The sequence below is a fragment of the Sceloporus undulatus genome, chromosome 3 (genome assembly GCF_019175285.1).
Source record: "Sceloporus undulatus isolate JIND9_A2432 ecotype Alabama chromosome 3, SceUnd_v1.1, whole genome shotgun sequence".
NCBI lineage: Eukaryota > Metazoa > Chordata > Lepidosauria > Squamata > Phrynosomatidae > Sceloporus > Sceloporus undulatus.
This window is the reverse complement of record NC_056524.1, coordinates 135,456,345-135,476,478: the sequence shown is the minus strand read 5'-3', so window position 1 is coordinate 135,476,478 and position 20,134 is coordinate 135,456,345. Positions and strand designations below refer to the sequence as shown.

The following is a 20,134-nucleotide window of genomic DNA, read 5'->3' as shown; positions in this document are numbered from 1 at the left end:
GGTTTGTCCTTGCTTTTTATTAAGATGCCCAAATTCCCTTTGATGCCATTTGATCGTCTTTATCAGTGCAGTTAATGAAAGGAGAGATTGAGACCAGCAAGATCATGAACTGTGTTTCAGGGACTGGGCAAACTGGAATATAACACTCCATTTTTATAATTCATAGTAATCCAATTTGGGCTACTTACAGTTTCTTGTTCTAATATAGTAACTTTGCTCTAAGGCAAGAACAGCAATTCTGCACAGATTGCCTTTCACTACTTTCTTACTACATGAAGAAGTGTTATCAAGAATACTTTTAAAAGTCTGTTGGCATATGCAATCCAGACTCCTGCATGCACTCAGGTATACAAGAACACACCAACTTTATTTTTGATCAGATGCAAAATACTACCTTTGGTTTCTAGACTTTATGGAGAGACTGGCTTAAGCAGATAGACATCCAAAGAAGGTTTGGAGGAAGAGTTGTTGTTGCATGCCTCCAAGCCATTTCTGATTTATGGTGACCCTAAGGCAAACCTATCATGGGGGATTCTTGGCAGAATTTGTTCAGAGCGAGTTTGGCATTGCCTATCTCTGAGAATAAGACTATGATTTGCCAGGTAGGTTTTCACAGCCGACTGAAGATTCAGACCCTGGTCTCCCAGTGACTTAGTCCAAACACTCCACAATACCTTACCTGGCTTCCTTGGAAGAGATTGCCTGACAAGACATCCCTCTTTTTGTAGACGCTGCCAATTTCAGGGAAAAAAATGTGAAAGGCCTGTCCAGAGAATAAAGAACAAAGCAGGATATCAAATTTATCTGAAGCAAAAAGCCCTGGAAAAAAAACAAGACTAATACAGAACTGTTGCCATAGCAAAAAGGATTTATTCTGTGGTAATAAACATTGGCTTAAATAGAAGGGCCTTAATTAAAAGGATGAATACACAACGAAAGCTAGCTACATTCTGCAAATGTTGTTCATTTAGTTTTGCTGGGCAGATATTTATTAAAAGAATTTTGATCTCCCCTATCCAAGCCACTTTGGGAAAGTATCTATTTTATATGAAGAGCACATTCTCACTCTCTCTTATACACACAGACATATATTTTTTTCTTGGTGACAGGGCTTGAGGAAAGGATTTTTAAAAACTTTTTGTGTATATATATATGTGTGTGTGTGTGTGTACACACACACACACACACACACACACACACACACACAAACAGACAGTATGCATTTCCATATGTGGTTGTTAAAACTGGGGTACACGTAAATGATAAATGTAGATGTTTCTAAATGGACATGTACTATTGACTTTGTTCCTCCCTTATAGTACAACAACTCTATGCTAATAATTTTGGAAATAACTGCAGGTGGCATGAAACCTGCTTCTCCTATTATAAAATGTATTTGGTATTCTACTCTTTAGTGTTTTACCAGATACCACAAAGGATGTGCAGATGTCACCAGCCATGTCAATGACCCTATCTTAGCCTTGCATGTTCTTGCTAACCCCTACTGATAAGAATGAGGAACATCTGGCCCACAGGACAAAAATGGCACATGGGGATTTTGCATTGGATTTAAAAACTGCTTCTGTTTTTTTCTCTCTGAAAAGTGGCTATTTAAAGCTTGGGAAGCTTAGAAATGAGCTCTGCTTTGCCACCTGGGAAGCAGTTTGTGCTAGACTCTTATTTCTGACCTGATATGCCTGAAATAGTATTTACTCCCAAGTAGATGCACACAAAATTGAACTCTGTTTTGCATGCTTTGTGGGCTGACTCAGGTTGATAAGAATTACAACTGGTCCCATCTACTCTGCCTGAATCCCTCACTGTAAATTTGAGTTCAAGGGTTCTCTATCAGTGCAGCAAAAGGTAAGATACCACACCAGTGTGTTCTCTTCCATTGTCTGCTGATTACACAATAGAGGAGAAACTTTGAGCACAATGGTATTCTATCATTTCTTCTTCCAGGATTTACTGTGTGATGGAGAGAGATCAGATGCTGCTCTTAGCAGCTACCATGTGTCTCTTAAGGCCATTAATGACAGGAAAAGTCACAAGAATCATCTAGGTGTCTAAAACAGAATAGCTGGACGTTCTCTACATTAGAATAATTTCAGTGTTGCAAAGGCCTTTTAAAAAAGAATAAACAGTGCAAGAAAAAAATATTATAAAGCAATATATTAAATTCAGCAATCCCTACAAGATACTAATAAGGAATTTTGGGCAAAAATACAGTTTATTCTCTTTCACATGAAATGCATTGTGGCTTTCTATTTTTACTTATTCTGGAATAAATAAGGCTCACCTTTTAAAAGAATTTTTTGGCTTTTTTGGAAAACATTTTGAATATTACTCATCACTGTGTCCAAGTAACCTGCAAGTATGATCTGACAAAGCTTGTACAAACTAATCAAATGTCTTTATATAATTAAAACTGGAATCAACGTATTATAGCGATTAGAAATCTCCACAGAGGGGTGCAATTGACAAATGAATTAGCAAACATGCCAATAATGATTCATTATGTGAAAGATACTAAGACTCTTTGATACTTAGAAGGTTAACATTTTGAACCAGCAGTAGAAAACTGTATTTTATATTTCAAGTTTGAGAGTAACTACATATTTAATATACATTTCATCATACATTTACGCATAAAGTACCACCTGTTCATTAAATATAAACAGATGCACTTCAGCACATTTTGGCAACCATTTACACCTGTGCAACTTTATAAAGCATCAGTGTCAGTTGGATGCAGACTCAGTAATACTTAGAGGAAACCCATTAAAACCAATAGAATGAAAAGTAGTCATGACTAATGCTTCCCTGATTTTAGTTTGTCTACTCTAAGCATTACTAAGTCTGACTCTAGTTCGGTGTATTGCACCCTGCTTTGCCTCTAAAATTTCAAACTGCCAGCAACAGAATATATAGAATATACATGGTTTGATAGTCCTTTTTAAAATACAATAGAATGGCTTAAAATGGTTTTAAACGACACATATAGTAAAGAAAATGTCACCCATTACATTTAGCTTCAAATTGCCTTCTAGCTAATAGTAATAGAATGAAAACCACATTGCCACATTACAGTGATATAAAGAACTATTTTATATACAGAAAAAAATCATTCTCAATGTGTAGTTCAATATATAATAGTGAACCTAAGTGTGCATATGTGCATCATGCAAAGTGTTTTAAATATGTAACAGCTATGAAAATCCTATTTGAGGCACCTATTCCAAAATGCAGGAAACACCCGATATCAAGATGGTGCCACTTCAGAAGGCAAGTGGAGATCAGGTGTTAGAAAGCTCCTCTACAATGCATATACCTTTGCATGCTGTGAAAGCTAACATCATAGAGGTGTTTCACCCACCCTAAAAGTTAGGAATGTACTTTAAAATAAAAAAGATTGCAAGTATTTCTGGTGTGAAGAATTATTCCTCTTGTATGCTGTAGTGATGATACATGCTTTTCCTGAGCTTCTGGAGGGACTCTCATTAATTGATTAAGTGATGAGAGAAATTACAGGGCTCGCAGTCTTGCTAACAAAGCCTCCACTTCAGGAATTGCTTCTCCTTTAGGGACAATGCAGGCAGGTTCCATTTCCTTCCCTCTGTCACTTCTTCCATTACTGACGTCCTTTTTCCCAACAGCTTTCTTCTTTTCTACAGATGAATTAGCTTCCATTTCACGATGAAGCTCTTTGCGGACTGGATTCCTTGCTGAGCTTCCATTCATATTGTGATGGAAATGTAACTTTTCTGCTGGCACTTGCTGGTTTCCTGTAAGGATGACCAAAGGAGGAAAATATATTTATTTATTTTAAATATTTATTGCTTGCTTTCCTGTCCTAAATCAATGGTCTCTAATTCAGTGGCAAACTCTCCTCACATAATAGATGAAGACCACTATTTGTTTTAATTTCAGCTCCCATATTGATGAAAGGCTGTGCGAATCTACATGTCAATTAAATGAGAGTATGTGTGGTTATTGAGGAGGCTGACAAATGAAAAGTGGGGCAGATAAGAACACCTTGAATATCAACACACACACACACACACACACACACACACACACACACACACTTATATGGTACTGAACTATATGGCTAGGATCCAAAGAGCTATGCCAGACAGCCTAGTAGGATTTTAAAAGCTTTTCCTCCTTAAGACTATCAAACTGCTGCACTACCACTTTCTTCTGAATGTCCCTTCAGTTTCACAAAGTGGCATAAGAAGGTGATGTTGAAGAGACACAACCCCAGTGCTCTCTCGGGTATATGGAAGTGACTTATATTTCAGATGCCAGAGCAGGAATGCTTGCCAAATGTTGAGCACTCATCACTCACACTGAAACCAACATCTAGGAACCTTCAGGGTGAAGAATTAATCCTAAAGGAAATAAGAAGTAGAAGCACAATTTCCTCTTTTAACAGTTTAAGTCATGGGAGTACACCAGAGTTGCACTGTAGGAATAAACAGGAATAACTGTGGCCAAACCCAAAAAGCAGGGAGTTTTTACATTTGTTGATTCATGAAAATGAAAAAGTCCTTCCAGATTTGCAGGATTTGTCTGTGGTTTTGACATATGCATAAACTCTTCAAGGAGTTTATAGATAATATACTAGGAATTATGTACTGAAATTACACATGAAGAGATTTAAGAGTCTTCTAGAAGTAGGGATCTTAAAGTTGTCTCTCATTTCAGACAAAGAGCCTTCTCATTTGCACTAAAGGGGCATAGTGAAGACTGTTGGTGATTCGATAACCTGTATGAATGAATAGTGATTTGAACCTGGATTTCAGTGATCTGTATCCCTTTTTCGTTCAGCATAACCTAAAACTCAGACATTTGTCCTACAGATAACGTGAAGAAAATTTTACAACATGTTTTCCTCCCATAATGAATATATTACTATTTCAAATGAATAAATGCATAGGTTTTTCTCAGTTTAACTGATGGAAATCTCGAATCTAAATTGATTTTTATTGGAATGAGTATGAACATACAAACATTATTTATTTATTTAAGTTTAGTTCTTATTTCTTAGATGAAAATAATTACTAAAGTCTTTCTTTTTTCAAGTTAATTTTGTCCACTTATCAGTAAAAACTGGTGGCCAATCCAGCTATGAACTGTTTCACTCTATCAAACCAAACCCCATCTAACCCAGTATCCCCTTTCCAACAGTGCCACATGCTCCAGGAATATCATAATCCATCTCTTATTGGCTGCCCCAGAATGTGATAAATTAAGAGGCAGAACGAAACTTCAGATGCAACTTAGTATTTAAACAATGCACAAGGCAATTAAAAAAAATCAAGCTACTCTTCCATCTATCTGTCTTTGAGTGAACCTTCTGACAGATCTCTAACTTTTGTATTTTTTTTAAAAAAAAGCATATTCAATATTCATGTAACCTTGAACAAGGCCTGAAAATGGCTTCAACAAACTTGACATGACATTTAGAGTTTTTTGGTTATTCGCTGAAAGATGTTCCATCATCCCAATAGTAATGACTTTGGAGCACAGGCAGTCACTCATGACAGTGTGTTTTATGTGAGTGCTGAAAATCCCTACCGAAAACAGCTTGTACATTAAAAGGCTTCTGCTGAAGATATTTACTGCACTGTCATTCCCTGACCAGGGGCTCACAATGATGGATGAGTTTTTTACACAGTTTCCTGGGCAATCTCAACGAATTTTAGAAGTATGATCACCTTTTGGCTGTTGGGAGAAAATAAATACCCCTTTCTATCTCTTCCTGCATCAGGGGGACAATTGTAACTTACAGCCTAATAAAGGAGGAACAATTTTCATTTGGCTTGTTTACTACTTGAGAAATTAACAAAAACGTATAACCAGAATTTAACGCAGATGAGGCGGAAAGGAACAGTCGGAGACAAGGCAAAATGAAGTGTCTTTTGAACTTACATAGAAGAATTTAAATAAACATGTCAAAGGAGGACAGATTCTGGAATAGTCACATTAGCCTGAAAAATAACCATCTATGCAGCTCAAAACATCAGAAAGGCCCTTCACACAGGGAAATTATTTCCCTCTGCCTTACATGTGACGATCCTACATGCAGAAAGATTTTGACATGGCAGAATATTAAACCTCCTACACGTGGACATATACATACAATTAACGGATACCACTTTATGTGTCATTTTATATTCTTAAAATCAGATGACTGGAAGTTTTGTGCAGAGGTTGGAAATGTTACTTTTTTTGGATTATAGCTGGAGTGGTCAGTTGGGTCAGTGCTGGCTGCCATTTTGATGGGAGTAAAAGGGAGAACAGAGGTGTTGGGGGAAACTGTGGTTTTTCTTTTTAACATGTTTTTATGTGCTTGGGGGATATCTTGTATGAGAGTGCTGATTTTTTTTTTACACAGGAAAGGGTTGAGGGGATTTGGAGGCATCAGAAGCTGGAAAATTGGACTCCAGAGACCACACTATGCTCACCCCAGAAACTGCACTCAATAATCTCTAGGTGTGTGGTACGGCAAAGCTATCTCCATTCTCTGTGTGTCTGTTTGGAGGACTTATTAAAAGAGTATCAGATTAAATGACCCCGCACACATAGTAAAAATAATAGTATCACTTACAGGAACTTTCATGGCTCGGTGGGAATTTTAATCTGGGTCTTCCCAATCTGAATCTGAACATCTAACCACTTCTGTGTGGTGTTTTATAGAGGCTCTAAGAAGCAATGTCAGGAGGCATGACAGACCATCAGTACAAATACTGAACATAATGTACAGTCATCCCTCCATTTTCGCAGGGGAGCTGTTTCGGACCCCACTTCCGAAAAAGGAAATTAGCATATATTCAGAGCTCATTGATTATAATGGGCACATGCATTTTAATCCCTCTCTGCCTTGCCATCACAAAAAGCGAGACCGCAGACTCCAAGTCCGCAAATTAGAACAGACTACTGTATTTTTTAAAAAACGCCTACCTTCAATGAAGTTTTTAAAAATGAACTGAAACAACTGTTAAATTCCTGTCACTTTTTTTTTTAAAAAAAGGCTACGAATTAATGAGAATGATTTTGACCTGAGTGTAGGATTATTCAAGTGACTTTTATATATCTAATGTCATCCATCAAATGCATTTCAAGCTGGACAATGTTATGAGAACCAAATGTAACTAAATGTTTCATTTGAACCAAAAGTAATAGCAAATTCAAAGCTGTTTTGACTAAAGTTAGATTTATTTTGCTAAAATGCTACATCCACTTTGCATGTTTCTTCTTCACTGACAAACAGAATATTTTCCTAACAACAACTAACTGAATGCACTACAAATTCAACAAGGGCCACAGTTGCACTCAGCAGTGAAAATCTTTTCTGATGGTTTCGTATTTTGCTTTAAAAACATACAAACCAACCAAACAACCAATCACAATTTTCATTATCCGTTCAGCTATGAAGGCTCATCATATTCACTGTTTCTGTACCCAACCTACCCTATAATGCTGAGTATTTGACTAACATAGATCTGAGTGTTTAGAAAATGGGATACATATAAATGAAAGAAAATATTCATTTCAGCTCATTCATCAAAGAAATCACCAAATTCTTGCCAGTTATGACCAAATGCTCAGATGACACAAATTTCCTGTCTGTTAAATCCACGTTTTCCTTCCAAACAAATACATTTCTCTAATATACCTCCATATTAGATAATGTTTAGTAGCTTAGAAGGGCGCTTAACACTTTATGATAAATTTTATATTTAACACTTAACCCTAATAGACTTTGGAGGGCTGTACCTGCTCCCAGGGAGGGAATAAAAAGCATTTAATACCACTAGGGGGCATGTTTTGGGTTTCAGAAAAGGCATTACATGGGCCTAAATTGTCCTAGTGACCTCTAAAATGTAGTAGAAAAGCACTATCTGCCCATTAGTGGGCATTTTGGAGCATTGGGGATAAAAATGTTGCAAAACTAATTTTTGATCCTTGACTTCACACAAGATGGAAATGCCCTCCACATCCCCTAGAACGCATTCTGGCAGCCATTTTTTAAAAATAAGTGTTTAATATTGTTTTATTTATTTTGTAAAAATTGAATTTTTGGTTGTTGGTTTTTTTTTTAAAATAGATGTACATTTTTGTTCCCTAGGGTCCACAAAAATTGCCTTAAAGTAAAACAAGACTCTCTCTGTGTGTGTATGTGTACCTTCGAGTCAGCTGTCAACTTATGGTGACGCTATGAATTTCATAGGGTTTTCTTAGCCAGGGAACCCTCAAGGGTGGTTTTACTAGTTCTTTCCTCAACATGCATGTATCCTATGTCCCAAAATTTGTGTCTCAAAACAGGTTGTATGCACCACCATTACTTCCAGCTAGCAGCAAAATTCAAAATAATACCACTATAGGTTCTGCCCACATATAGATTAAAAATGCATTCTCTACTATGAGTTTTGAATAGTTTTTGTTCAGTATGATACTCTCATTCCAAAGGTGCATGGTAAGGTCTGACAGTATATACTTTGTTAAGTTGATAGCAGTTTCTTAATGTATTTCCAGCTCTACACATTCTATTCAAAGATTTTTTCCCTTAGGTTCCCCCCCCCTTTTCTTCTTCTTCTTCTTCTTCTTCTTTTCTTTCTTGCCACTTCACTTTTGATTGCTGGGAACTGTATTTGAAAGCCAAGTTCACTACATAGCTCACAGCTGATTCACATTTTATTTTTTTCTGACTTGGATATAATTACTCATCTCAAGAAGTGGGTGTTAAATATAATGTGAGAGGAACTGTGAGCGTTTCTCTCTGGATATATGAATCAGGAAGCAGATAAATGTAATAGCTTCCCAACAAGAATACCTGTAGAGAAATAGATACTTTTGGTAATCCATACATTACCACTTACTCGCTTTTGCCTCATGAATATTAATCTTCATGTTGAGACAGGTAAGGCAGCCCGCCTAAACAGCTATATCTATATCACTTTCTGCAGATTAATGTCTTTGATAGCCAATGGCTAGATGTAGATTGTGGAAAGGTATCAGATTTCCACCACGAGGATCATGATTGCTGAGGATTAAGTTTATGGGATCAACTAAAAAGTACAACATTAATGTACTGGGCACAGGATCTTGCTCCCAAGCTTATAACAGCTGTGCACATCTCCATCAGATGAATGGGAAAAGACAGAGTGCACTCAGAGATCTGATGCTTTGAATGACTATGGATTCTGAGGATATTGCCATGCATCTGAAAGAGGGATTACACATACAGTATATAAATATGGAAATGCTTAATATTTGAAACACTCTTAATCTGTATTATCTGAGTAAAGAAATCATGTGCAAAATCTATGTTTAAAGTACCACTATCCAATTTGTAATTCTAATCTATTTTTGTATCCCGACTTTTAATAAATTTTGAATAGCTTTAACTCCATGAACTATTTTTTTTTAAAAAATAGATATTTCTATATTTCATGTTTTTGTCCATTTTTAATTTGTACTGGTTTTAATCATTTATAATCCAGTATTGGGGAAAGGGCAGGATAGAAATGAATAGTCATCATTGTCATCTGAATTGAATTAAAGAAATGCTGTTTGTCTGAAATAATATTTTAAATATGGATGAAAAGGGAATCTAGGGAGCATCTATGGACACACACTTATTATCAGTTTTGATCAGTCTCTCCTTGCTGTAACTTTTCTTTCTTTCTTTCTTTCTAGCATGAGACCTCACAGATACTGAAGGCACTCAGTGCACCTCAAGTGACACTTTATTGTGTAGCAAGAAAAAGCTGCCAAATTGTCTTTCATACCAGAAAATGGAAATATGCTCCAAATATTTTAACATTCCCTTAAAGGCCACTGCATTGAAATAGATGATTATAAATGAATATGAACATCATATCCAATACGATCCAATATTAAATAATTATGAAATAATTAAACTGACAGTTCCTTCCAACGATGCGATGCCACCCAACAACTGGTTCTCAAGTTTTGATGTATTTACATTTATTAATATTTATACATTACACTTTCCCAAGATTCCTGACATGTTCTTCATGATGAAATAAACAAAGATTTCCATCAGTCTGTTCTGCTATAGTGTATTACACACACTGATCTCCTAGTGTGAGGACAGAATGCAATATGTGTCATACCCCAGGCTAAGATGGATCACAGCAGTAGCACCAACATCATTTTCTCTTTGCTGGGTGTGTGCATGGGGGGGGGGGGAACAGAACGAACCAGTGTCAAATGAAGACAGCAGAAAGCTTAACAGAAAGTTTATGCTTTCAATAATTCTGAGCAGAAAAGGCCATCTCATTTGGCAATGCTTTTCTCAACCTGTATGACAAACTATTAATATCAACATCCTTTGTATAATGATTACAGGAGTCGTGTCTCCTGTTACATCTGTTCAACCTGGAGAGCTACAAGATAGCTATAGTACTGGTGTTCAAAATCTTTTTTTAAAACAACAATACTGAAGTAGAAGTCAGGGCACAGTTATCTGTAGATCATATGTCTTGAAGGTACATTGGTGTGGAACAGATAATAAAATGCTAACATGCAAGTAACAGTTGCACAAACACTTAACACTTGCTGCTGCTGCATGGCTGGGGCCAGGTGAACGTCTGCTACCTTGAAATGCTTAGAATGAACCCCATCCTGAACACTACATTCTTCCTACATTATTCAGCAATCACTCTTCACTTAAACTAAGCAGATGCGACAGAGTAGGGTCACATTGTCAAAGTGTTTCAAGGAAGAAGCTTTATGAGCTGCTGACAGAGAAGCCAGGAGAACTGAGGTAGTAGAAAGGTAGGAAGCATGAAGAAATGGGAGACATCATAACTGACAAATGGAAGTCAAAACATGCAGTATAAATGAAAAGCAGAAGACACAGAAGAGAAATAAAATGGCCAGTCTAATAAAGGCAAAGACCTGTGTAAATATAACTCAAATGTACTCTGGACAATGTAAAGGAGATAAATTTGATCAACAGTTAACAAGTCCAAGACTGATACGATATGATAGTAATTTTAAGGTAGCAAGTCACTCAGGAATGATGTGTGTGTGTGTGTGTGTGTGTGTGTGTGTGTGTATTTGGTTTCATGTGGGATAATGTGATTAATTCACAAAATACTTGAAGTTGCCCACCTGTATAAAAATGAAGGCAATTTATCACACTAAAGATATATTTGATTACAAGTTCCACTGTCTGAATTGTACTGATGAGAGTGGCAGTGAAACAACATTTAGGGGAACTCCACAGTTGCCCAGCCTTAACATACAACATATGCCCATCATCTTGCTAGATTAGTATTGTCAGCTTTCTTATTGGAGTAATTCAGTCTCTCAAGATTAATAGCTTCTGAAATAAAATCATCTATTGAATCCCCCCCCCCAAAATAACTGACTTTCCAACTAAGTTACAATATGTTATTTCTTTAAAACTGTGTGCATAGATTAAAAAGGAGTTCAGATTAGCTCTAGCATAGCTTCCGTGGTGGTTTGCTAGCTGTGTTTCAGGTGCATCCATATATCATTGTGGCTGCTAGTGGAGACCTTGTTATGACATTTTCTTCTGGAGACACTGAAGTGAGGTTCATCTGATTTTAAGAACTGAGTTCTTGGAAAGCATTCAGACTGTTAATACAGCTGCCAAGACAGGAGGAAGAATAAAAATAATTCATCATAGCCACAAACAGGAAAGGTATAGAACTTAGTTATCTCCTTAAAATAACAAACAAACAAAAATACAGGAAGCTCCTACTTATCCGATGGGTTAGGGACCACAGGACTGTCAGAAAGTGGAATCAATTGAAAAGTGGAGCCAGGGCTTTTTTTAGCTTGCAACTTGCATTTTGACTGTCTAAAAACATAAATAACCCACTATATATAATTTCTGAATGTGCACAAAAGCTAAATTATCACACTATATAAATTAATTAAACTAATACAGTATATTTTCTTTGTTACAGGGATCAGACTAGATGACCCTCAAATCTCTTTCTCAAAAGAGTCAGACTATAGGTCCTTTAGATTTATTTCCTGCAAGGGTCAGACTAAGTGACCCTCAAATTATTTTCCCATAAGGTGGAGAGAAGAGAGACCCTGGTCTTGTCATGGGGGGAACCATGAAAGGAGGCACAGGGGAAACAGGGCTCACTGTCTGGGAAAGCAACCAGAAGCCAATAGCAACCAAATTCAACTGAGATAATGGCAAAGCAAAAGAGCAACAAAACACAGCGTCTGAAACAACTCAAGTCCTGAGTATCAGATGACAAGAAGTTAGAGCAAACAAAGAGTTCCAAAAGCAAAGTCCTTAGTCAGTCTGAGTGTCAGGGTTCGAACAATCAGAGTAGTCAAACAATCCAAGAATCTGGGGTTCCAACAAGTAGAACCGTCTATCTAAAGTCCAAAGGTCCAATCTAGGAAGTCAGGCAACAAAGAGTCCATGAACAATGTGCTTTCATCAGGTAATAAAATCAGTTAATGTCTGACAAAGGTTTAGGCATTCTTCATTTTTTTCTCTGGCTCTCACTTGTATAGCTGTTCCCTGATTGCTCAGCGTTTCACATAAATTATTTTTGAGTGCCACACACCTGCTCCTTCAGATCTCCGCTCACTGAATGAAGGCACAGGTACGTCTGCCTCCTCATTCTCCTCAGTGCCCAAACTGGCAGGAACCTCTGCTGCACTGGTGCCAGGTTCCTGCCTATCCTCATTGGCAGTATTCTCCACTGGCGCTGGAACTAAGGAATTGGGGCCATCATCCGGGTTCGATTTTTCTGCTTCCTTCTCTGAGTCTCTAGCTTCTTCACAGGACATGACACCTCCTCATGCGGCTTGTGGAGCCCCAGTCATGACATGCTCCTATGCAAAGCTTCCTGCAGGAGGAAACTGGCAGGTTGGTGGAGGCCGAGGAAATGCAAAGCAAGGTGAAAGGAGCCAGCCTCCCTCCTGTCTTCCCAACCCTCCTTCATTCCTGCCTACTTTGCTTCTCTCCCCCTCACATCTTTCCCTCCCTTCATCCCTTCCTACACTGCCATCTGTCTCCCTTGGTAAGGGTTATTTTGGGGAAGGATGCTTACAACCCAGACATTGTGGGTCCAGCAAAGGACACTTTTCCCAGTGCCCCATCACACCTGGATCAGGATCTGCAAAGTTGAGTGACAAACAGTGCAAGAGAATATCTGCAGTCAAACCAGGCTAATTCAGTACAACATGGCCACGAAATCCACTGAGTGACTTTGGGCAAGTCACATACTTTCATCCTCAAGGGAGCCTCAGAGCAGAGTTGAAGCAGCTAAATTTCCATTCAATCTAGGCATTTTCATTTGAAATTATTCATCATACAATTTACGTAGAACCCTAAAAATGGCGTTCCCAATTTCATAGACAGGTCCCTATGCATGGCACACACACACAAATACAATTTTCAGACCTCCAAATCAATGAATGCTAATTAGAAGCAAATGCTGATGTCGTAATCTTCCTTCCCCCACTGTTCTTTAGGCACATTTAATATTTTAACAGTCTGATTGAAATAAAAACCAACAGAAAGTCTTGTGGCACTTCAAAGACAAACAGTTGTATTAATGGCATAAGATTCTGTGGATTACAGACCACATAATCCATGAAATCTAGTTCCATAATCAATTTGTTTACTCTTTAATGAATCGCTGGATGCTCTCTGTTTGTCTTCCTCCAACATAGTTATCCTTCTGAAAGCTAAAATCAAGTCGTAGAAGAGTCTACCAAGTTATGAAAGAACACAGTATCAGAACATCTACTTTGTACAAAACAAGGTCACAAATTCAGTTCCTAGTGTCTCTCATTAACAAACCAAAGTAGCAGATAATGAAAGAGATTTATTCCTGATATCCTGGAGGAACACCAGCTGTGTAGATAGCTGTGAGATAGATGGACAATTAGTTCAACAAGGTCCACATCATCTTCTTGGAATGTTGGCTCTATCTATCATACCTTTTCACCATATATCTGACCAGCATATAATTATAAATACAATTCATAAGAAGAAAAACAATGGTCCCCTTTACAAGCTATCACCTACATACTAATTTATTCCTTCATTTTAAAAAAGTGGTTGATAACTGTATAAATCCTTGCTGTATACATATACAGTGCTACCTCGGGTTATGAAATTAATTCGTTCCGCCGCGGCGTTCGTAACCCGATGCATTTCGCAAGCCAAAAAAGGCTTTTCCGAAGCGAGGCTAGCGGTCGCGTTTGAATTTCGCGCCGAAAAAAATTTCGTAACCCGAAAAAAACATCGTAACCCGGAACAGTTTTTTCCTATCTAACTTTTTCGTATCCCGGAAATTTCGTAACGCGGTCAATTCGTATCTCGGGGTACCACTGTATTAGCTAATAGCATATTGGTATAAGAAACTAAAGTCAGGTTTGACCCCCCCCCACTAGTTAGATCATTTCTTGAAGGACATTTGATGGGAATTAGCATGGTACAGCATCATGGTACTATTTACCTTGTATTTTTACAAGCTCCTTGAGGGACTTCTTTGCTGACTCTTCCCCAAATATTGCAATGTATTTCTATGTGAGGGTATGTGGCTGAAGCACTAATCACTGCTATGATTGCCTCATATACTTACAAAAGGTGGGAGTCAAATCCTTTAATGCTTAACCCATTTGAAGACTTTTTCTATTCCAAATAGAAATCTGTGAACCTCCTCCTCATTGGGCCTGTGGGAAAAGGTGAGTAGTTTGTGCTTGACATTGGCAACTTTGTTGTTGTGTACCTTCAAGTTGTTTCCAATTTATGGTGGCCCTAAGACAATCTTATCACTGGGTTTTGTTTGAAAGATTTGTTCACAGGGGGGTTGGCTTTGCCTTCCACTGAGGTTATATCGTTTTCAGTTAGGGGTGTGTGTGTGTGTAAAAAGTGATACCATGGTTGATGGTACTGAAAGCTGAATACTATGGTTGTTGGTATCTAGCAGAACCAACAGGGACACACTCTCCCTGCTGAGATCCCTGAGTAGGTCATCCACCAAGGCTGGTTCTGTCGCAAAACCTAAAGGTCTGAAACCATCTCATCCAGAAACCTGTGGAGAAGCCACCATGCACTCTAGTACATTGCCCAAAAATGAAAGGTTAGAGACCGGCCTATAGTTATCTAGTATAGTAGGATCCAGGAAAGTTCCCCCATCTCCTCCCCCCAAAAGAAGTCTTACACAGCCTCATTCAGGCTTTTGGGTACCCTGCCTTGTTGTAAAGAGGCATTAATTGTTTCCTTTACCCACTCAACAAGTCCTCCTCTGGTCTGTTTAATTAGCTAGAAAGAGCAGTGGTCTAGTACACATGTGGTGGCTCTCACCTCTCCAAGGATCCTCTCCACATCCTTAGGATGCACAAATTGAAAAGTATCCACCAACACTGGTCATTCAGGAGCCACAGTTAAATTGACTGGAACTATATCAGCTCTGGCATCTAAATCTGAACAAATCTGGGGATTTTTATTTGCAAAATGGTGGGTCAATTCTTCACAATAAATTGTTGAATGGCTTACATTCTCCTCTGGACCAGGTCATAATAGATCCCGGATCACTTGAAACAGCTCAGCTGAACTATTTCGTACAGCTGCAATGGTTTTAGCCAGAAAAGCCTTTTTGTTATTCCATTTCTTCATCTTCTGTCTGAACAAGTAGCCTCTTGTCTTGAGTACAGGTACATTAAAACCATTAAATGTTGAGGCAACCGATAAAATACAAGAAATGTATAGATTTTGTTTTTTAAACAACCCATTTAAGATGGATATTAACTAGACTAGCTAATATCCCCACACCTTAAATTGGAAGTCAAGATTAACACAGTATGAAGAACTTTGAAGGCTCTGACAAAGATGTGAACAGTACCTGGATAAAAGACAACCATCAATACCATTAATGGTTAGTCTTGTCTTAGGAAGGAAAAGGATACAAGTATGCACAGCAAGTTAGCTGGTACCAAAGCCTGGAGTGTCTAATTGCAAAATATGACTTAAAATTTAAATATTTTAGAGTAGGAAATATTATTCCAAATAGGATTTCAAACCAAGAATGCCAAACACCTTAAGAAAAATACAAACATCTGTGATTTAATTCAGAAGTATTTTTAGCTCTTGGTAGAAATTCATGTAAAATTTATTCAGTTTGAATAATTTACTAAGTGCATTTCCATAAGTATCATAAAAAGCAGTAGCTAATAAAAAGATAAATACCTTAATCATCCTCTCATTTTCCAACAAATCACAGCCATTGCTTTCTAATTATTAACATTATTACGTTCTGGGAACAAAAACCCTGCTCAGCATGAACCATTAACCACAGCTTCACACGAACATATGAAATATCTTTATTCAGTATGCAATGGATGTAACCTAAAGGTACCCTTCAGTGCATGCAGACACCTGAATAAACATGCTGGGTTTGCTCCATTTTGCTCCCCAGTAGTATCTTACGTCATATTGAAGATTGTTTCTGAAACCCCTATACAGCATTTTACCATCTTAGCAGCCTATTATCTTTAAAATGTTATAGGCTATTATCTGATAAAGGTTCCAACCTAGGATTGACCAGCTGCTTCAGGGGGCATAACCTCTTAAAACCATCTATGAATGAGCCTTCATATGGAAAGCACTTGGGGAAGAGAGATCCTACACCACACCTCCCTTTTTAGTACTTCATTTGCTTTAGTGCTTAAGGTTCAGTATTTAACTTTTGAATTACTCAACATATTGGCTTGTGTTTTAAATATATCCTATCTATTAGGAAACAATAAGGCAGTGACAAAGCTGTTATCAATGTAGTAGCGGCCTTTGTCTTTGCAGCTATAAAGGTAGTGCGTAAACCACTTCAAAAGTACAGCGCAGAAAATGATATGACACATCTAATGGAAGCAGTTTCTAACACTTTTGGGAAAGTATTTTGACTTGGGGTTTTGTATTATTTCACACATATGCAGTAAAGCTTCAATTGATTTAAAACACACACACACACACACACACACACACAAAAACTCTACGAACAGTTTAGTCTTCTCACTTGGTTCAAATAGTTAAAAGTGAAATATTAGTCTTTCCTAATGAGAAGCACTAATCTGTGATTAAACATTCTGTAGTAAGAAAGACATTCCTTGTTGAGTAAAACTTTACTGAAGGTCAAGACTTTTATTTTTTTATTATTATTTTTTTCAAAGAGGAAATTAGCAGGAGAGAAATGTCTCTTATCTGAAAGAAATTACTGTTCTAACTAAGGCAAGCAATTAAAAAGATATGCACTAGTACCCTCTTCGGTAATTTGTGTATTTTTTTAAAAAAAGATCCCTCTTCTAAATTCACCCACAGAAAAACAGGAGAGGTACATCCTTTCCTTTCAAAAGCAAACCTTATTTCAAATTATATGAAGGACCTTCAACATTAAATACAGGTGATTTTCCATCTGTGATTAAAAGTCAATTCTATTTTAATTGCCTTTAAGCTAATTTACTTCTTTCTGCTTAGATAAAATGTCCTTTTTTAGTGACTCTAATTGCTTTTTCGGCAACACTAAGGAATAATGTCGCAAAAATGATGTATCAGAACAATCATTTGTTTAGAGGAATGCTCATTTTCAAAAACAACAGACCTTTGATTATATTTATACAAGCATTTGGTTGATTGCATACAGAACATCAGACAGCTATTACGAGAATACTATTAGAACAGAAAACTGAGCACAGTTTTAAAAGCTGTCAGTAGATATAATTACTGTTTCAAAACATAAGGAATTGTTTCTTAGCGACAGTGACATGTTCTCCTATGTCACCGCTTTGCATTTCTTCACTTTAAAAAAAAACCATGAAAGCTGCTATACAGATAGTGAGGACAAATATCTGCTGTATAACTCTGAATTCCCTTATAGTGGGTTCATTCATATTTATAATACATCTGCACTGTTGATACAATCACTTCAGACCTCACCATTATTTCAAACCAATCCATAACTGAGAAAAAGGCAGGCTGTTGACAAGAGTTAATGTGGGTTTTATTTTGCTTACAATTGCTTTCTAATCTACTAAATGGCTGTGAAAATTGATGCACTGTTCGAAGTGCTTTTATACAGTACTATAGATAAAGGGCTGTTGTACTGCAGTAATCTCCGTAATGCTAAATTGAATTTGACAAAATTCTTTGTTTTCTCAATTTTAATGTAAACAGGTAGGTCTACAGAATTTCTATTAAACTCAAAAGGAAATATACCCTGTTAATTGAAATGAAGGCTGAAAATTACTGGCATGAAATAGTAATTATTATTTTTTCGTGAAAAACCATGATAAAACTAGAACTCAGGCACCAGTATAACAGCTAGACACCCCAAATATACCATATAAAGCACTCCACATTGAAAACAAGAAAAGACAAAACTTAAAACCTATGACCTCTTGCAGTTTTAACCAATGCAGACCAATATATTTTAGTGCCTTAATGTGCCTCCAAGTGTAAAGGAAAGAACAACACAACATTGAGTTTACTGCCATTTATGAGTGTGCTGCCAATATCTATAACTTACGATGGTCTACCTCACTTTAACTATTGGATACATCTGGTCCTCATAGCTACCTACAATAGGCGAGTTTCTGTTTACTTAGCTGACACGAAGGAACTTGAGAGGAAAGTGTTCAAAGGTCCAGCATGAGTTCACAGCTGGAAATTAGGTGGTAAAACTATGTTGTTGTACCAAGGACACACTATATCCACATTTTTACTGACGAATATCCTAAATGCAGATGTGAGGAGATCAAAACTAAACTTTTTCAACGTGTAAAATGTGATGTGTTGCACAAAGTGAATAGCACTCATAGCCCTAAGAGTGACCAAAATGCTTGGGATCAGAAGTGTTTTGGATGTTTTCAGATTCTGGAATACTTGCATATACATAATCTAATATCTTGGAGATGGGACCCAAGTCTAAACATGAAATTGATTTAGTTTTGTATACACCTTATACACATAACTTGAAGGTAATTTTACACACATTTTAAATAATTTTATGCATGAAACAAAGTTGTGTACGCTGAAAACAAAGGTGTCACAATCTCAGCCACCCATGTGGACAATTCTAAATTTTAAAGCGTTCCAGATTTTGGAATTCTGGATAAGGAATCCTTCATGCCTATATTAAAACATGGTGGTGGCAGCATCATGTTGTGGGGATATTTTCTCGAGTGAGAACTGGGGAAATGGTCAGGGTTGAGTGCAATCTGGGTTGAGTAAAATTTAGGGTAATCGTAAAAGAAAATATTTTTCAGTCCCATCAGGAATCTGAGAATGGAGCAGAGATTCACTTTTCAGTAAGAAAATAACCACAAACACATGTCCAAACCAACAATAGAGTGGCTTAAAAGTAATAAACTGATATTTAGATGGATCAGACCATACTTTGAGGATTCAGATGAGCAAATATGATTAGAGGCTTAATCAAGGAGACATGCAGCTGTAACGGCTGTAAAAAGTTCTTCTTCCAATAACTGACTTGGAGGGAAGAGGCAAATACCCAACCATTGTGCCAGTTTGCTTTTATTTATATAACTTTTGTGCCATATAGCAATATCCTGCATCTTCTGTGTTGAATATTTTGGGAACATCAAATGGTAACTGAGGGCTCGAACAGACAGGCCAGAATAAAGCTGCTTCGGGTCACTTTGCAGGTATGCTCTTTAAATGATGCATGCGTCCTAAAAGGCCGGAAGCCGCACCAAAGCCATGTTCCAGTCCTTAGGACTGGACCGCAACTTTGCCGTAGCTTCTGACCTCTTAAGATGCATGCATCAGTTAAACAGCATACCTCCAAAGTGACTCAAAGCAGCTTTATTCTGGCCTGTCTGTTTGGGCCCAATGCTTGTTAAATTCATTTCAATTTGAATTTTTTGTAATACAACAAACAAAGGAAAAGTGGGAAAAAAAAAGGGGGGGGTTCCTGCAAGATACTTTACCACTGACATCATTTAAAAACAAACAAACAAATAAAAAGCTGACAATTGTGTTTACCACAGAGGTGGTTTCAAAAGCAATTCTTCCTCTGGTTCCTATTAATAGTGTATGCTCAAAAGCATTAGAACCTTGGCTCTCTGAGCTACA

At 37.3% G+C, this 20,134-nt stretch overlaps 1 protein-coding gene across 1 annotated transcript in view; it reads right to left on the bottom strand.

Moving 5' to 3' along the window:
* Positions 1 to 833: 833 nt before the first annotated feature.
* The window catches only part of DIAPH3 (diaphanous related formin 3), a 132,488-nt gene continuing 113,187 nt past the window's right edge, over positions 834 to 20,134 (bottom strand). The window contains exon 28 of the mRNA XM_042460876.1: positions 834 to 3,785. Within this exon, the coding sequence (XP_042316810.1) occupies positions 3,526 to 3,785 (260 nt within the window). The 3' untranslated portion in view covers positions 834 to 3,525. The remainder of the gene's footprint in view (positions 3,786 to 20,134) is intronic.